Source organism: Kogia breviceps, chromosome 14 (assembly GCF_026419965.1).
Source record: "Kogia breviceps isolate mKogBre1 chromosome 14, mKogBre1 haplotype 1, whole genome shotgun sequence".
Lineage (NCBI taxonomy): Eukaryota > Metazoa > Chordata > Mammalia > Artiodactyla > Physeteridae > Kogia > Kogia breviceps.
The window spans coordinates 15,096,829-15,116,273 of record NC_081323.1 but is presented as its reverse complement, the minus strand read 5'-3'; the positions used below and the strand labels follow the sequence as shown (position 1 = coordinate 15,116,273).

The 19,445-nt window shown below is 46.6% G+C and overlaps 2 protein-coding genes across 3 annotated transcripts; both read left to right on the top strand.

Moving 5' to 3' along the window:
- The first annotated feature begins 2,783 nt into the window (after positions 1–2,783).
- LOC131741218 (elafin) lies at positions 2,784–4,349 on the top strand. 2 transcript variants are annotated; one of them, XM_067014146.1, is made up of 4 exons: positions 2,804–2,892; positions 3,328–3,404; positions 3,738–3,965; positions 4,186–4,349. In XM_067014146.1, the coding sequence occupies exons 2-3, from the start codon at positions 3,386–3,388 to the stop codon at positions 3,962–3,964; spliced, it is 246 nt and encodes an 81-aa protein (XP_066870247.1). In that variant the 5' UTR covers positions 2,804–2,892; positions 3,328–3,385; the 3' UTR covers position 3,965; positions 4,186–4,349. The 2 variants fall into 2 exon arrangements, with proteins under 2 accessions (XP_058893877.1, XP_066870247.1); XM_059037894.2 differs by lacking the exon at positions 3,328–3,404 and having other exon boundaries at positions 2,784–2,892.
- An 11,255-nt stretch (positions 4,350–15,604) lies between these two features.
- Positions 15,605–16,802, top strand: LOC136792556 (WAP four-disulfide core domain protein 15A-like). Its single transcript, XM_067012926.1, has 3 exons — positions 15,605–15,773; positions 15,912–16,070; positions 16,630–16,802. The coding sequence occupies exons 1-2, from the start codon at positions 15,692–15,694 to the stop codon at positions 16,067–16,069; spliced, it is 240 nt and encodes a 79-aa protein (XP_066869027.1). The 5' UTR covers positions 15,605–15,691; the 3' UTR covers position 16,070; positions 16,630–16,802.
- The last annotated feature ends 2,643 nt before the right edge of the window (positions 16,803–19,445 follow it).

The following is a 19,445-nucleotide window of genomic DNA, read 5'->3' as shown; positions in this document are numbered from 1 at the left end:
AGAATTAATGGATTAAAATGTTTTGCTACTTAATTTGTGGGTGTGTCAAATATTCTGGTAACTAAAGCACACTTAGGGTATTGGATGCACACCTCATCATGCTGCACTGTCTCTGCTAACATGTGTGTCTTGGGCTCACCCTGTTCTCACCCTTGGCTTCCCTGGGTACCAGACCCCTGTGGATGGAGGTGATGCAATTAACCTCAGTGTTGCTTAGATTAAGACCTAAACCCTAATTTCTCAATGGTGAAAGGCTAGCCTACAATAAGGAGCTACTTGTCAAACAAAAGGAAAGCCTTTTCACATATGGAACTCACTAGATATGAGGGTGAGTGACCCTCATATCTGAAACTTGGTCCTCAAATCTTTCTGCACAATAAGAAGCCAAACTCAGAGTCAGCATTTTCCCTTTTCTGTTAGAAGCAAAGTTGTATAGAAATACTTCAGAATCCGCACAAATTACCTCCAGTAGCTGACTGATTCTTTAATTCTTTCAACATTCAAAATATCTAATTCAAATATTACATGCTTTGCTGGAAGTATCTGCTCAAACTTCTTGACTGATGTAAATATGCATGCAGTTTGCTAATAGACTTCATCTAGGGGGTAACAAATGAAAAGGAAACTCTTAGGATCTGAGGGAAACAGAATAAAAGACTTCAGTGTTAAAAAAAAATTTATTTATAAACCGTATCACAGACAAAGGACCTTCCTCTATAATATATAAAGAGTGCTTAGAAATTGAGAAGAAAAAGGTTAATGACTATATAGGAAAATGAGAAAAAGAAATGAAGTTTTCAGGTAAAGAAATATAAGTGGCTTTTAAAATATGATGAAATGCTTGAAATAATTCATTATAGAGAAATGCTAACTAAAAACTTCAGCAATGTATCACTTCTCACCCATCAGATTGATAAAAATCTAAAAGATTTTGCTCATGTTCAATTTTACTAGCTGATCCAAATTTAGTTTCAAATAGGTTGCATGAATATATACTCTCACTAGCAATGTGTGAGAGTTTCTTTTCTCTACAGATCAACAAGAAAAAGATAGACCACCCAATTAGAAATGAGCAAGATGCTTGAATTAACAGAAAATTAGAAAATCCAGGAAAGTGTTACCTCTGTGGAGGATGGAGAGGGAAGAAATTGGATAGGAGTAAAGGCTAATAGGGTAATAGGCTGTAGAGTAAATAGTCTCCTTTTACACCTGGCAGGTGAGTACAGGCTTCCATTTTGATGCTTTAATTCTTTAAAGAATATAGGTATGTTCTACACAATTCTTTTGTTTGTATAGCTTACTTTGCAATGAGCTTTTTTTTTTTTTTAAAGTAGCCTGCAGACTCTAATGTTCTGACATTTGTTTAGATCTCCTTAATGTTTCAGCTTTGGTGGGCATGTGGTCTGAGTCCAAAGAGACAAAAGTGAAGATTTAAACAACTGGCTTTACTGTAAATAATTAGTTTGCTTTAATCCCTGTCTCACTCAGAGCTCAACTGTCATTTCCACACTTCAGGTTCTGTCCCTGACAACACCTAACTTCTGGGTATTCATTTTTATTACTCTGAACTATGGGAGCAATGACAAAATACCTTCTCAGACTAGCTTAGGCAGAAAGCCAATAATATATTGAGTCATAACTGAACTAGGGGAAGGGTGAGGGAAGAGCTGCTCTCAAGATAAAAGGGAAGGAAGGGCTGGCTTGTGCCTTCCGAATCCTCTCTCACCATCATTTCTCTGATTTTCTAAGTGAATTCGTTTCCTTTTTCTCACACAGTTAACCTACTCCCAGACTGGAACCATAGCTTCTGGAGTTCCCAGGCTCATCTCTACCACCTTTACCAAAAGGAGGGACCTCCCTCTTCCCCTTAGTGTCTATTCAAATAAAGGACGTCAGTAGACCTGACACACACACACACACACACACACACACACACCTTCCGGTGACTGAGTGTCAGGCTTTCATGATCAGCAGTCCCCATTAGATTCCTAAGTTGATGGTAAAAGAAACAAGAGTCCTTCAGAAGAAACAGCGTGCTGTTCTAAAAAAGAGGAAGCCATGTTGGATGTAGGCACTGTAGATGTCCACCTCATAGATGATTTATATTTTCTTCCTTTTATTTTATGGGTGTTTTCTCTCTTCTGACTGTGATTTCAAGGGCTTCATGTCATTCCAGATGTCAAATTCCACCTTCCCTGTTACTTTCTTGGGGCATCTCAGAGACTACCTGTGAAATGGAAAAGTATACTGATTAGTCATTAGACATCCAAGGCAAACATGCCTTGGAGAGTGTTTCTTGGGGTTAGGGGAGAATGAAAGAAAAGCCCAGCTTGATGCTGGGAGGGGTAAACTGTTAGGGTAGGTCTGGGTGGGTCTTGCAGGGACAGGGAGTAACTGGGGAACACCTTGGCTATGAAAACTGAACACCAGACCTACCACTGACTTGTTAAATGACCATGGGTGATTCCTTTCTCTTCTTTGGGCTCCATATTCTTTCTATTCTAAGTATGAAGAATTTGGCTGTAATGGTGCCCAAGGGCCAGCCAGCCCTGCTTCTTTGTGAGAAAGTGAGGTAACTCTTGGGGCCATCAGAGATGATGCAACAGTAACTGCCATTTCTCCCTGTGAATAATCGCTGGGGAAAGGCCCAAGGTCCTTCCCAGGATGGAGGTGGTTATTTCCTGGTAGAACTAAGAAAATGTACGCCTTGTCCTTGTGAAACCACAGACCCACCCTTGGCACCAGGCCTAGCTGGAGCTGCTTAAAACTAGGTTTGGCCTCAGCTCTTAGCCATTCACCTTCCTGACAACATGAAGTCCAGAAACTTCTTGATCCCAGTGGTGGTACTTCTTGTCCTTGGGACGCTGGTGGCACAGGCAGCTGTCGTAAGAGGTGAATGCGGAAGGGGCCTGGGTGGGGTTAGGTTGGGTTGAGGAGAGGATGTTGGGGGCAGCCTGGGTACTGACAGGGGGTACTTCCAGAGCAGCAGGCAGGGCTAGAGCCCACTCTTCAGCCTGGACAGTAGGTTTCCAGAGTATCCAGAGAAGTAGGAAGTTGCCTACTAGACTCTACATGCTTTCCACCCCAGGACTGAGATATCAGGGCTGTTTGTGAAGGAGTGTTGTTACATGACCTTGGCCTCAAGTGTTGCTACTTGGACAGAATGTTCAATGAAGTGAGGGCCCCCAGGACTCTGGTCCCTGGGTGTGGAGTCTGTCCCCTGCCTGTCTGCCCCATAAAATCACCTGTCATCAGTCCTCTAAGAGAAGGTTAAGAACCAACAGGTCCTCAGAAATCATGTAGTTTCAAGACCCCTATTTTCCAAAGGAGGACACTGAGACCTAGGGAGGGGTGAGGATTTGTCAAGACAATCTCCAGAGCCAGGATGGAGCTCAGGCCTCCTGGTAAGTGTCTCATGGCTCCTTTCCCGTCCATTAAGTTTCCTCAAAGATGCCAAAGTGACCTTACCACCTCTGAAAGACACTTCAGTCCGGCATATCCTCGTGAGGGCCCTAGGACCCAGAATGGAGGGTGAGGGGAAGAAATGGACACCCGAGGAACCCTGGTCCCAGCCTTCCAAGAGCACAGACCCCAGCTAGCCCTGGTGACCCTCCCCTATCTCAAATCACATTTTGAGGAACACTACAGTACACAGTGGCTGGACCTGGAGGAAAGACTAGATAGTTAAAGCAGATACACTGTTCTAAAGGTGGGGATATTTCTTTGTTGTCCTAAAGGTCAAGGCACTATGAAAGGCCATGTTCTGATCAAAGGACAAGATCCAGTCAAAGGACAAGATCCAGTCAAAGTCCCATCTCTCCGTAAGCGTGGCTCCTGCCCCAGGATCCTGATGCAGTGCGCCATGTTAAATCCTCCTAACAAATGTTTGAGAGATGCTGATTGCCCGGAGGCCAAGAAGTGCTGTGTGGGCTTTTGCGGGAAAGCCTGTCTGAATCCCCTGTGAGGTGAGAACTGGGTGGAGGAAGAGGTGACCTGTGAAGGCAAAGAAAGGCTGAGCGGTAGAGAATGATCCTAGGTTGATGGGGGAGAGGACGTGGGGAGGTGATGGAGAGACTGAGGGGTCTCGTCCTGAGAGGGATGAGAAGTGGACTTGGTCCTGCCTTCCACTGCCTCTGAGTCTTTGACCTGCTGAATCACCTCTCTGATTCTCTTTCCTCCTACCAGGTGGAGTCTGTTCTTGCTGCACCTGTGAAGTCCCCAGGGATGCAGATCCTGGTGCCTGTAGCACTACCCTCTCCCACACTGCCCATTCCTCCTTTAATCCAGGGTGCCCAAACCTGGGATGCCTCTCTCATGGACTTTCCAATAAAAGACCACTTTCTACTCCATTTGTTTCTGGCTCCTATGACTTCTGGGCTCCGGGAGACTCTGGGGAGATGGGTGTGGAGTTGGGACTTCCAGTCCCCAGTGGCGAGTGGAGAGGGACCCACGGCAGATGTTACTGATGTGTGAAGGAGAGCGGGGCCAGGAACGAAAGGGCCATTTCTAGGGTTCACTGTAGAAATCCAATAATCAACCCAAGAACTGCAGCCTCCATTTCACCAGGAAATGGAAACCTAGACATTTTGCCTTTGGCCTTGGACCGGGGAAATAAAACCCAAAACCTTCCCAATTGACCCCTACTTCTGACCTGGCTATGATCAGCCCTGTCAGTGTGACTAGCCAACCCTTGTGGCTAAATCTATAGCTCCCTCCTTCTTCTCCTTTCATGTTTCCCAGGGATCTATGTCCTCCCAAGAAGACATAGAAACACATGCTGGGAAATCCCTGCTCCTGAAGCATTTCTCCTATTCATGCCTGGGATGCCTCCAATAACACATAATTCCTTTGGGTTAAGCAATATCCTCTCCCAGCTTTTTTTTTTTTTTTTTTTTCGTGGTACGTGGGCCTCTCTCCCGTTGCGGAGCACGGGCTCCGGACGCGCAGGCTCAGCGGCCATGGCTCACGGGCCCAGCCGCTCCGCGGCATGTGGGATCTTCCCGGACCGGGGCACGAACCCACGTCCCCTGCATCGGCAGGCGGACTCTCAACCACTGCGCCACCAGGGAAGCCCTCTTAGCAAGTTTGATGATTATAATACAATATTTTTGTATATATTCACTCTACTGTGCATTAGATCTTTAGGACTTATTTACTACTCTTTACAAGTTGGTACCCTTAAATAACATCTCTCTGATCTCCCCTGTACCTTAGTAACCACCCATTTGCTCTCTGTTTATATGAATTTGGCTTTTTTAGATTCCATATATAAGTGATATCATACAATACTCATCTTTCTCTGTCTGACTTTTCTCACTTAGCATAATGGGTTCAGGGTCTATCCATGTTGTTGTAAATGGCAGGCTTTCCTTCTTTTTCATGGCTGAATAAGATGCCATTGTATACATGTATTTACATATCCCACATCTTCTTTATCCATTCATCTGTTATGGGCACTTAGGTTGTTTCCATACCTTGGCTAGTGTGACAAATGCTGCTATAAACGTGGGAGTTTATATAGTATTTGTCTTTCTCTGACTTATTTCCCCTAGCATAGTGTCCTCAAGATTCACCCATGTTGTCACAAATGGCAAGACTGCATATATATAACATTTATATATATGAATAATGAAAATGAAATATTGAAAAATCTGGAATTTAACGTAAAGAACTAAAAAAAGGCCAGAGTAAAACAAAGGACAACTAAAGGAAAATAATGATAAAGATAAAATCATAAAATTTCTAAAGTCAAGAATAGGAAAACAGTAGATCTAATTAATACATCAAAATCTTATTTTTAAAAATTACGAAACAGTGAAATCACAAGCTACTTAACCTAGATTTAAAAAGGAAGAAAAAATAAAATGGAAGGAAGCAGAAATAACTATAATTAAGTATAATGGTGGAAAGCACCATGGTGCGAGAAAAAAAATGATCCTGAGACTGCTTTGCAGACTGGCTTCTTTTCTCGGCCTTTTGGCTGCTCTCCTGGTCCCATGGTCCTGAGGCCCAGGAGTCTGTGAGAAGGATGAGGCGGCTGGGCGGCACCCACGTGGTTGCTGTTTGGGTGAGTTTCTATCCTCCCTGAAATACAACCGAGCTGTTATTTTCAAGGCTCATGGTGAATAATGTTTCCGTTTTACTAACTGGGGCTACAAACGAAGTTCATGATATTTAGAATACAGACCCTTTAAGTAGCTGATCTGCCAAACCAATCAGACAGACTTTTTCTAAACTTGAACTGCATCCCAGAGAGGATAGGCCAGGCAGAACTGGAAGAGGGCAGTGAAGGTGCACAGAGGAAAAGCACAGCATCTTGGTAGTACCTTCCCTCTGTGACCGTGAATGGACAAGTGTCACCACCGTGGTCTGAGAAGGGTGTGGTGATGCTCGGGAATGAGGGTTTGGGTCACACCACCGGGTAAGCCACGGAGAGTCGCGTTGATGGTAGCTGAGGACGAGGAGACTAGAATGGGGTGACGAGAAGGGGGGTGATGATGACGAGCATTGTAGCCCTGACACCAATCGCAGGGGCTGGGGCTGTAGTTTGCCCCACTGACCCTCATCCTCTATGGTTTCCTGCAGGAAGAAAGCCCACCAGAGCTGTTCCCAAATGTGTGTGGAGATGTGAATCCCTGCAGCAGAAGGAGATGTACAGCTCAGACCCCTTTCAAGAAGCAACTCTCCACCCAGCTTCGAGGAGTGTGCTAGCTGATCACGGACAGCGAGTGCTTCTCAGCCACAACCTGGTAATTGAGCTGAGATCACACGATACCCAGGGGACCCCTGGCCAGGGACAGAGTAAGGCTGTGGTTCAAGGGCCTCTCCTTTGCTGCCTAAGGGAGGACCTCTCTAATGGAAGACCCTTGCTCCAGAGCTCCCCCAGTGGGCTGGCAGGGGTGAGGCCAGGTCAGCACAGTGTCACTTTGCCATGAAATTGCGCTCCTGACTCTGTCTCAGCTCCTGCCCCCCTGGGAATGCAATCTGCAAAACGTGGTTCATGGAATGTTCAGGATTCAGGCTCAGGGCATTGTGAGAATGAGTGTCCAGGCAGCGTGATCACAGCCAACAACAGCTCAACAACTGTGTGATGTGGACACCTCTGCTGTGGTCCTGGACCCTCACCGCAGCCACCAACGCCCCTGGTTGGGTGCTGCTGGGGATGACAATACTGCATTGCCCTGGGAAAGGCTGCCCCTTGGTCCTTGCTGCTTTGGGTGACTCAGTGGAGATCTAAGTGTCAGGTGGGAGCATCACATTTGCCAAGCATCTTAGCGCAGCCCGAGGTATCAGAGTGAAGGAAAGTGACCCTTTGCAGTGGGAAGCCAGGATGTCCATCAAGAGTCAAATATGAACTCAAAAGGGAGGCACCAAAATGTAGTGGGCTGGGCTTCCCCGGTGGCGCGGTGGTTGAGAGTCCGCCTGCCGATGCGGGGGACGCGGGTTCGTGCCCCGGTCCGGGAAGACCCCACATGCCGCGGAGCGGCTGGGCCCGTGAGCCATGGCCGCTGAGCCTGCGCGTCCGGAGCCTGTGCTCCGCAACGGGAGAGGCCACAACAGTGAGAGGCCCGCGTACCGCAAAAAAAAAAAAAAAAAAAAAAAAAAAATGTAGCGGGCAGTCAACAAACGTCAAATACCCTCCATGAAACTTCAGAGACTTTTCACGTTGGCAGTTACAAGGAGAACAGCACAAATGTTGCCACCTCGGAAACAGAAGGCCACACTCCCTAGTCACCATGGAAATGTCCCTGGGAAAGTGCCTTCTCTTATCGGACCAGACAGCAAGACACCTCTTCTATCAGTTTCCCTATGAGCCGTAATTTCTTTCACAAGGTCACTTTTAATGGACCTGAATCATTTTTTCTGCCCCTATTTTAATCCCAGGCTATCTTCCCAGCTTTTCCACACTAGATGGTACTTGGTCTTCCCTAGTCTGCAGCTGAGTGTTTTTAGATACTAAGGCACTAATTCTTCAATAATACTTGTCCCAGAGTTGTTTCCTCCTGAATCCCCCTAGAGCACCCCACCTCTGCCTCCGGTCAGAATGATGTCACATCTTGTCCAGCCAACATTGCCAAAGCCTTGGACATCCGCTGCACTTCCCTCCCTGGAAGTGAGATGCTGCAGCCATTGGCTGCCAGGAGAAATCCTCGCTTCTTCCTTTCTCTGTGTCTGCTTCTAACAATCACTAGTCCTCACATCCATGATGGCGTTTGTGCTTGGGTTCTTAAAACAAGCACTCCTGCATATGTGGTGGCTGCGAAGAAGGAAGAAGGAACAGGCATCTGGACTTTCCAGCATCCGCGGGGGATGTGGCCTCAGCCCCCCACTCCCAAGACTAACCTGGTGCGATACTCCCTCATTATAGGAAGGGTGTGTGTGTGCTTAGTAGTTAAGACCTGAAAGTTGTCTAAAGCATTCTCATTCCCACTGTGAGCAGAGGAGTCGCTGCTCTGCAGCCTCCTCTTCGTTCTGTGTTCTGGTCCCAGCTTCTGGCCTGTCGTTTCACCAGCTGTTAAAAGGAAAGGGGATTGGATGGAGCAGGGGGGCTCCAATATTCTCTAAACCACCTACTGCCCCATCACGCTCTGCCTGCCATGGTGAGGAGAGAACAAGAATCACGGGAAAGGTGAGAACTTCTGGGGCTGCATGATATTAGTGAAATCATCAAGAGATGCTCGCTGAAGTTCCCAGAATGGGCAGTGCAGCCAGAAAACATGTGGTTCCTTGGGAACAGCTCAACTGTTACCACACGCCTGCCAGAGACATAGTGTTCCCCAGCTGAGGAGCTTTTTGCTGAGATGAAGCCCTGATGTCATATCTGCAGGCTTCGTGTGCACCCTGGGGTCACTGATAATTTTTGGACATTCTTTGGCCACTTCTTAGGCTCTCCTTGTCCAGAACCTCCTTGGACGAGGAGACTCTGTTCTAGCCAGCCATGCGCGTCTGCCCCAGGGAGTCCAGCGTGACAAGGGTCATGCACAGACACCTGGTGCTTCTCAGCTCGTCCCAGATGCTCTGAGCCACAACCTTCCATTGAATTTGGAGTTGGAAATCCCCTTGGACGTGATCCAGACAAACACCCTCATCTTGAAGATGAGAAAACTGAAGTCTACGGGCACCATGGAAGTTCACACAAGGGGTCAAGGACAGAGCTAGACCGAGAACTACCTGTCCTGATATAATGTTTTTTTTTTCTCTTTCCGTAGGATATTGAATAAGGAAGGGGGATGAGTAATCTTTTAAAGAGAGACATTATGATCTTTTCGTCTGACCTGAACCAGACATCATGTTCATGGCAGGAATTCCAGGGGAACAGAATTTCTCAAGCCAAAGTGTAGAATCAAAGATAATGTAGGGGCTTCCCTGGTGGCGCAGTGGTTGAGAGTCCGCCTGCCGATGCAGGGGACACGGGTTCGTGCCCCGGTCCGGGAAGATCCCACATGCCGTGGAGCGGCTGGGCCCGTGAGCCATGGCCGTTGAGCCTGCGCGTCCGGAGCCTGTGCTCTGCTACGGGAGAGGCCACAACAGTGAGAGGCTCACGTAAGGCAAAAAAAAAAAAAAAAAAAAAAAAAAAACCAAACAAAGATAATGTAGAAGATCTGGGGAGAAGATGAGAAGAAGTCAACTATGAACTGATGCTCCACAATTTGCCAAGTTAGCCATTGTCATGAGTGTCCTGCCTCATTTTGGTGTCCTCTCAATGATCTCTCTGCTCTTCTTTTGCCAATTTACTCCTCACCAGATAGAGACCTTTGCTTAGGGTCTTGGAGTCTTTCTCAAGCAAGGTGGGTCTTAAGAGCTCAAGCCACCCATTGTACAATAACTGAGACAGAGTCCAATGGTGGATAGAACTTGCCCCAAATCAACAGTGGGAAACCAGCCTCATGGGGAAAAAAATAGGAATTGTGTTTACTTTAGTTTGCATTTCTTTAATTATAGATGCAGCTTTATATATATATATATATATATATATATATATATATATATATATATATATATATATACCACTTGCATTACTTTTTCTGCCATCCATATATTCCTGGTCTGTGTTCATGTTTCTATTAGGTGATCTGTTTTCTTTATTGTACTGTAAATGATCTTTCTATATATTATGGAATATATATTCCCATTGTATGTATTTACTCATATTTTTCCAATTTCTAATTATTTTTCCTACTGTAGGATTGATTTTGTCCTACAAAAGTTTTTCACTTTTATGTGGTTATCTGTATCAATTTGCTTTCAGAAAATTATTCCCAAATCAACAGTGTACAAAACTTTGGTTACGTATTCTTTGAGTATTTTTATAGTTCAAGTTTTACGTTTACATCCTTGATCATCTAAAGCCTGTTTGAAGCAAATGCGCGAGACAGAAATCCAGTATTTCCCCCTGAACTGCTGATAATCTGTCTCGATAGCATTTACTGAGTTATCTAACATTTCTCTGGTGACGGGGAATTCTGCCTTTATCATTTCTAAATTCCCATAAGCATTGAGTTTCTCTTTTCTTCCATTATGTTGTGTGTATTCCCTCACCATTACTGTATGTTCTACTTCAGTTGATATATTTTTATGACAATTTTGGTGGCGTTGAAATCAGTCATTGGACTTATTGCTGTGATCGTTTCGAAGTGTATACAAATACTGAATCATTATGTTGTACACCTGAAGCTAATATAATGCTATATGTCAATTACACCTCAATTAAAAAATAAATGTATTAATATGACTTCAAACATGTTACTGAGATGTTCAATGGGCTCTGAAAAGTAAGAAAACTAAAACTCAAATCAAATGTCTGATGAAAAAACTGGACCTTTAAAATAAAGCCAAGAGCTGAAGTTCTCCTGCTGAGAATCTAGAATCTGTGCATTAGGACACCTTTAGGTATTGTGAGCAGAAAATCTCCTGAAAGAACCAACATTTCATAAAGGTCGGGACACAGAAGGACAGCTGACCAAAATCTGCTTGATGCTGCTGCTTTCAACACTCAATTATGTCTTTCCTTCCTTCAGTTTCCCCAAAGGAATTGTCCTTGATGAACACAAATACTGGCCCAATATAGCTAACCCAGGATTTCTTACCTTTGACACTATTACCGCTTGTGGGGCTCAGGGCTTTCCTGTGGATTGTAGGACGTTTGGCAGCATTCCTGGGCTCTACCTACTAGAAGGATCATCCCCCCAAGTTATGGCAAAATGTCCCCAGGCACTGCCCGATGTCCTCAGGGGCGCAAACTCATCCTGATTGAGAACCACTGATCAATCCTAATCCCATTACCCCAGAACATTGGATCTCTCGAACCACTAAACATACTCAAACGCTGGAAAATTTCCAACAAGCTGAAGTCCTTTCCTACGTACCAACCCGTAACTGTTACTTTAGGAAAGTTATCATCAGACGGTCTCCTCAGCCGTCTTTCCTGAGCTTCTGGTTAACCTGTGGTCAGCATCACACTCAGTTTTTAGGCTCCACTAAATTGCAGGCGAATGGCTCTATTTTTTTCCAAAAATTCCCTGTGGCATAAATTGCTACACAGTCTTTTCCAATTATTTGGGCCCCTTTGCAGAGGTAGGTTTTGAGGTTTGTCTTTGAGGTTTGCTCTGACCACAGGAGGTTCTTTTGTTTTTAAATTTATTGTATTGAAGTACAGTTGACTTACAATGTTGTGTTAATTTCCGCTGTAGAGCAAAGTGATTCCGTTTTTTATATATGTATACGCACACACACATTCTTTTTCATATTCTATTCCATTATGGTTTATCACAGGATATTGAATATAGTTCCCTGCACTATACAATAGGAACTTGTTTATCCATCCTATATAGAATAGTTTGCATCTGCTAATCCCAAACTCCCAATCCATCCCTCCCCCACCCCCCTCCCCCTTGACAAACACAAGTCAGTTCTCCATGTCTGTGAGTCTGTTTCTGTTTTGCAAATAAGTTCATTTGTGTCATTTTAGATTGCACGTGTAAGTGATATCATATGGTATTTCTCTTTCTCTCTCTGACTTACTTCACTTAGTATGATAATCTCTAGATCCATCCATTTTGCTGCACCTAGGAGGTTCTTCTTAGTTTTATTTTTCTGTGAATCTCTCTGGGAGTTACCTTCAAATCTGACTTAAATGTAAACTAGTTAGCATGTAGTTGAGTTTTTTGCTCTCATAGAGCGGCAGCTTCCTCCTAATTGCTTACCACCAAAATCTCCACTGTTTTTTCATTTTTTAAATAAATTTATTTATTTTATTTGTTTATTTTTGGCTGTGTTGGGTCTTCGCTGCTGCATGCGGGCTTTCTCTAGTTACAAGCGGGCGCTACTTTTCGTTGCAGTGTGTGGGCTCCTCATTGCGGTGGCTGCTCTTGTTGCGGAACACGGGCTCTAGGTCTGCGGGCTTCAATGGTTGTGGCGCATGGGCTCAGTACTTGTGGCTTGCGGGCTCTAGAGCGCAGGCTCAGTAGTTGTGGCCACTGGCTTAGTTGCTCCACAGCATGTGGGATCTTCCTGGACCAGGGCTCAAACCCATGTCCCCTGCATTGGCAGGCGGACTCTTAACCACTGCGCCACTAGGGAAGCCCCTCTCCATTGTTTTCAAGAGTACCTTCCAGCTTGAACTTTCCCATGCTCTGTTCCAAAAAAAGTGGGTTCCTTTGGGGAGAGCTTTAGAGCTTTCTGTTGTTAAAGACTGCCTCTTAACCTGGGCAAAATCTCTGAGCTATGTCTATGGAGCTGTGATGGAGATAGTGGTTCACTTCTCTGGAGCTGACACCCCTGTTTTACAGACAGGATTCTGTGCATGGGCAGTAGCCTCTGGTCTTACAGACATTCATATCCTGGCATGAAAACTCCACCCTACAAATGAGCCATTCCAAGGGCTGCTGTGGCCTCAGCATTCTTTTTTTTTTTTTTTTTTTGCGGGCCTCTCACTGTTGTGGCCTCTCCCGTTGCGGAGCACAGGCTCCGGACGCGCAGGCTCAGCGGCCATGGCTCACGGACCCAGCCGCTCGGCGGCATGTGGGATCTTCCCGGACCGGGGCACGAACCTGCGACCCCTGCATCGGCAGGCGGATTCTCAACCACTGCGCCACCAGGGAAGCCCTGGCCTCAGCATTCTTGACCTTCAGTCTGTGGGGTAGAGCCTCAACCCTACAAGTGGGGTTGGGGTGGAAGAATGGAGCCCCCATCTCTTGGCCACACTCTGTGGCGAGCATTGCCCTCTGAGGAAGGCGCCATTAAGACCCTCATAAGCCTCAGGGCCCGACTGTACTCTCCTTGGTATGCATCCTGGACTTTATGGTATGAACGTTAAAAAGGAGATGGCCTTTGGCCAGATCGCCCCAGGGACCTGCTCAGTTAATGGGAGTCCCTGGTTGTTCCCTAAAGCTAGGAAATGCAATCCTGGAGGGGAACTTGGTGCCTTTGTGGAACAAGCGATAGGCTGATGCAGATAATGCAGATAAGGTGGCGATTAAGCCGGAGACAGTAAACCAGATAATGCAGATAAGGTGAGGTGACTAAGCCGAGAGACGGTAAACCTGCTTAGTTCCACAGAACAAAGGTTATGCAAAGTTTCTACTTTACAATGACTATGCAAAGTCCCTGCTTTAGGGGTGTATATATACGGCTACGCTTTGTTGTTAAACTTGCCTTGCAACCATCAGTTGTCTGTGCCCTTCTGATCCCATACCTTGGTGCGTTCAGTTCCCTACCCCCTCTCGTCGATCGTTGCTACACTTTGAGAACCCGCCGCGGCTGGCGGCAACACTCAGCTGGAATTTAGGTCCTGAAACATAGAGCTGGGGGCCAGGGGAGTTTGAGATATATTGGCAGCTTATACCTCCTGGGGAGATATAATCCTTGATAAGGACGTGGGAGAATGAAATCTTCCATTTGTGACAACATGGATGGAACTAGAGTGTATTACGCTAAGTGAAATAAGTCAGACGGAGAATGACAAATACCGTATGATTTCACTAATACGTGGAATCTAAATAATAAAACAAATGAACAAACCAAAAAAACAAGAACAAACACATAGATGGAGGGAACAGATCAGTGGTTACCAGAGGGGAAGCTGGTTGCGGGGAGGGTGAAATGCATGAAGGGGATCAATTTTATAGTGATGAATGGTAACTAGACTTATGCTGGTGATCCCTTTGTAGTGTATACAAATATCAAATTATAATTTATATAATGTCAAAAATTTAAAGTTTGCTATATAACAAATATTCCTCAATAAAAAAAGAACTTTCATTTGGAGCTCAACTCTAAATTTTTTTAAAGGGCATGTGCAGTGCTGTGGAAAACCAATTGAATGAGATCTGTTGTTCTTATTGTAAAATGCCTAAATCTGCAGCAAATATCTCTAATAAAATCTTCTTTAAAGAAGAAAAGAGGGGGCTTCCCTGGTGGTGCAGTGGTTGAGAGCCCGCCTGCCGATGCAGGGGACACGGGTTGGTGCCCCGGTCCGGGAGGATCCCACGTGCCGCGGAGCGGCTGGGCCCGTGAGCCGTGGCCGCTGAGCCTGCGCGTCCGGAGCCTGTGCTCCGCAACCGGAGAGGCCACAGCAGTGAGAGGCCCGCGTACCACAAAAAAAAAAAAAAAAAAAAAAAAGAAGAAAAGAGGGGGCTTCCCTGGTGGTGCAGTGGTTGAGAGCCCGCCTGCCGATGCAGGGGACACGGGTTGGTGCCCCGGTCCGGGAGGATCCCACGTGCCGCGGAGCGGCTGGGCCCGTGAACCATGGCCGCTGAGCCTGCGCGTCCGGAGCCCGTGCTCCGGGAGAGGCCCGCGTACTGAAAAAAAAAAAAAAAAAAAAAAAAAAAAAAGGAGAGAAAGGCAGGTGAGAAGTTGGTGGACAGAGTTGCTATGCTAAGGAGCCATCTTTTTTCCTCAGCATCTCTCTGCCTCCCCCCTGGTACCAGCTCCCCTATGTGCATCCATAGATCTGTTTCTCGCCACTGCTTAATATAGATACTCTCTCTGCCGCCAAGCGAGTGGGAACAACACACACTTTTACAGGAGTGCAGAAAGAGTTAGAAGGGTTATTTGGCCTGGGGTTCACATTCCGAAATGACCTCTAGTTAGACTTTTGACCTTAGTAACAAACAAAGTTTATACAAAGTAATGGAGACATAAAGGCAGGCATTAAAGTAGAAAACATTCATTAGACCACTTAAATTTACCCAGTGCCCAATGCAGGATATTCTCCATATTATTTTGCTAAAAGCTTACTATCTGGCCTTATCTTTGTACCTGGGTGGGTTCCAAAAGTTGATTTGTCCAAAGTAAACTCTTCAAATGTACCCATTTCTGAAATCTGTTGGGAGAGTTAGGGTTAAACTGTCCTGGATACAAAGTGAGAAGGGGGGAGTTTGTCAGACCTGATAAATGCTCTGGCAAAGACAATTCCCTCCTATTGCTTCCGAATCCACTGCAGAAAGCAAGAATTATTAAGGGCCAGGCCAGCCCTTGCACTCCCTGAAGAAGAGTGAGGACTTGTGGGCTTTCAGAAGTTATGCCCCAGCGGTGATTACGGTGCCTTTTTCAGGGGTGAGAGAGCTGCAAATTCAGGCGCTTTTGACCCTGGGCCCTGGGAACTACAGCTCCCCCTGCTGGCGGTTGCCTGCCAGCGTCGATATCAACCGAGATGTAGCCTCCACGTTCACCCACACGCTTTTCTCGCATCATGAAGCTGAGCAGCCTCCCGGGCCCCACTGTGGTCTTCCTCCTGCTCTTCTTCCACATGGCACAGCCTGGATTCAGCAAGGGTGCGTGGAGGGCGTGGCGGTCCTAGCTGTGGTTGGGAGGTGGGAGGGGGGACGCTGCCTCCTCCGAGGAATCCACGAGACAAGCTGGCGCTGATGCCCTGGTTGTCCCCACCTCACCCTGTGGCGTTTTCCCCCCAGCTCTCAAGAAACCTGGCTATTGCCCAGATTTTTCGCTTTCCTGCCCTTTCGTCCTCTTCCCTCTGTGCCGGCGCGATAGAGGTTGCAGTGGGTCCAAGAAGTGTTGTGTCTACAACTGCAGACGTCAGTGTACCGAGCCGTGGCCGACTTTGGACTGAGGTGAGAAGCCCCACGTCTACCCCGCTTCACTTTGCCCCTGAAACGTTCCAGAAGAACCAGGTGTCCCAGAGGGAGCGGAGGACTCTCAGTGCCCTTAGAAATCATTGAGGTAAGAGCTTTTAAATTGAGATCTGCCCTGAGCCTCGCCTCAAGGACAGTAAAGAAAGAGGCCCAGCAGACCTCCTTCCTCAGAAAATACAATTGTTTTCGTGTCGTGGGCCTCATTCTTCTGTGAATTGATGAGGAGGTTTGGATAAGATTATCTCTAAGTGTCTCAACTGTTAGTGAATTTTTATCATGACTATTTTCCATGGCCATTGTTTTTTCTAACAGCTCATAATAAGGAAGCGCTTTCCTCTTCACATTTAAACGGTGAGGTAAGGGATTCTGAGATTATAATTCTTTAGCATGGCTCATCTAGAATTCCTCGGAAGCACATCTTAGCACCCTTGGGAGGAGAGTACCTGGCAGGATTCAGACCACAGTGGTCTTGAGACTCAATCAGTGTACCCCCCATGGTTTGCAGCTTCCTGTATCTGCTCCTCTCTCCTCTCCCCAGGTAGAAACCCCTCCTTCACCAGGCTTGAGAAGATGCTGGGGAACCCAGTCTCAGACTTGGATAACTGAGCTCCAGTTCTTCCCTGCTTACCTCATTCCCAAGACTTCCTTTTATCAAGAGCTAAATGCTTCTTCATATGAAAATGACACAACGAAATAAAGTGTTATGTATTTAAAACTACATGAAAATCTATGACTCCTGAGTCTCTCTCCTCTCCCCCTCCGCCTTTCTCTGTCTTCAGCCTTTGGTGGGGGACCCTTTAGGGTTTGGTTACTGTTTCACATTTAGTCTTGACCAGTTCCTGCACTTCTGTTTATCTGATAGGTTTTTAAGGTCTCCTGACACTCAGATTCTCTGTTCATTAAATTCCAAGGGCATTTTTGAGTCATGGTTTCTGTGTTTGGATGCTGTGAAAGATGTACAGTCTTATCCTGAGGCTGAAGGGCAAGTCTCTTTGCTACATTGTCTCTGGTTCAGCTGCTGTTGGCCTTGCCACTTGCGGGAGTAGTATGATCTAGGCCTAGGTTCGGGACTTTGGGGTTGGAAATGCAGCAGGACATGGCCTTAGTTCTAGGCTACTTTAGGGTCTAAAATTTAGGCCATCATAAATCAGGAAAAGGAAATCCTGTCTGAGGCCCTGCTTAGCAACCTTGAATCTTAGTTTGGGGTTTAAGACCCTTAACTACCTAATAATGAAGTGTTATCTAGTCATGCATTTCCTCACTTTCTGCTGCATGATTCTGTCTTGATTCAGGATCACACAGGAATTTCAGGTCTTGGAGAGTGGTCTTGCAAAAAATGTATTTTTCTTTGATACATGCATCTTACAGTTTTGAAGAACTGCTTATTTCCTAGAATGTTTTAAGTTGACATATATTTTTCATCATGCAAGTGATAAAATTTTTGGTGTATGATGAATATTGTCATTTAAATAGAATAGGATAAATAAATAAATAAAATGGGGACCTCACTCTTTTTGTTGGTTTGTTTTTTTTTGTTTTTTTGTTTTTTGCGATACGCGGGCCTCTCACTGTTGTGGCCTCTCCCGTTGCGGAGCACAGGCTCCGGATGCGCAGGCTCAGTGGCCATGGCTCACGGGCCCAGCCGCTCCGCGGGTGGGATCTTCCCGGACCGGGGCACGAACCCGTGTCCCCTGCATCGGCAGGCGGACTCTCAACCACTGCGCCACCAGGGAAGCCCAGACCTCACTCTTTTTAATGGTGTCTAATGGACTCCAATTACCCTCTTCATTTGATAGTAATATCTGTCCAAAAAAACCCCCAAAACATGTTCTTTCTTTTCCTAATCTTCTTCTGTCTCTCTGCTTCCTTTCCCTTCATTGCCTGAACAATTCAAACCAAAACAAATAGGTGAGTGGGTGAGCTTGGGTCCTCTGGAAGGCAGATGTCAGAATAAGATTAGATCACCAAGAGTGTATCGGGGGAAAAGGCCTGTGAGAGGTAAATGGGTGACAAGGAGATGAGGACGGCCATCAGACTAGATGCAGGGCTGACTCCTAGGGACGGAGGAGGGAAGGACGGGGGGTTTAGGAGGAAGAATCTCAGAATATAGTGCAATATTAAGAAAGAGTCGGCCTGGCTGAAGGAGAGTGCTTGAACTAAAGTCACCTAGCAGGAGTCCCATGTCTCTCAGAAAGGGCAGAGAAGGAGGGGCGTCTGGCTAGCTTGGGGGTGAGCTCCTCTTTCTTTCCTCAGGTGGGGCTCAACCCAGTCCCTCCATTGGGCATCCCAGGAAAGAAAACCCTGACAAATAGGGACCAAGTTGTCGTGAGGACTTCATCTGGGAGTGTGTCTGGACCACCTGAAATGACCCTTTGGCTTCTTTTCATTTCTGGTTCATTACCATCTTGCTGTCTCTCTCTCTTTCTCTGTCTGCCTGCCCTTCTCTCTCTCTCGATTTTTGTCAAATGTTTTCTTGTGTATGCTTCATTTTCTCCTCTTTCTGTCGTACTTTGTTCCGTGTGTCTGTATCTTTCTCTGGGCCAGGAACACCTGAATGGGAACGCTGCCTATCCCCTCATGAGCCAGCGATGTCTCATAGCCCCTTGTCAGGCTGTCCTTAGCACCAACCCCTTGCCCAAATCTGGGTCATGACTGCTCCCCTATAGCCGTCCTTTGGTTTCTGGGGACTCCTTTCACCCTCCCGGGAAGATGGTCTCTTGGGCCCTTGTCAAATCCACCTCCTTCCTCGTCTGTGTTGTTTCTCTTGAGGAAGAGAAAGCTGAAACCTGCCCTGCACCCGCCATAACCCCCTACTGGGGCCAAAGTCTATCAGCTCCTGCTGTGCCAGGAGGACCAGCAGTGTTTGGAGAAGAAATGCCGACCTTGCAGGCTGCATGAAGGGCAGGAATCCTACAGATGTTCTAAACCTATGAGAGGGTTGTATCTGCAAGGAAGGCGCAAAGACTGAGACCCAGGGCCTCTAGAGGGTCTTGGGATGCTGATGGGGGCTCCCTCTCGATCTGGCTGGGGACAAGGGCTAGCCGGGTCTTTGCCACTGCCAACTTTGTAAATCTTATTGGTCGCTTGATCAGATAGTGGAACCAACCGTCAGCCCGACGGGAGATCAGCCACCAGTCAGTCCAGCAGGGGGCGCACTGGATTAAAGGAATCGGGCCTGCCTTCACGAGATGCTTAGGCCTCAGTTTGGGCGCTGGGGGCAGCTGGCTTCCACGGTGCAGGGTGAGGCTGTGCAGGCTCTGGTTCTGGACGGCAGGAGGGTCTCAAGCTCTGGACCTGCTCTCCCCAGCTCAGGTGAAGCCTGGGAAGTGTTCAGTGGTGAAAGGCACTTGGAAG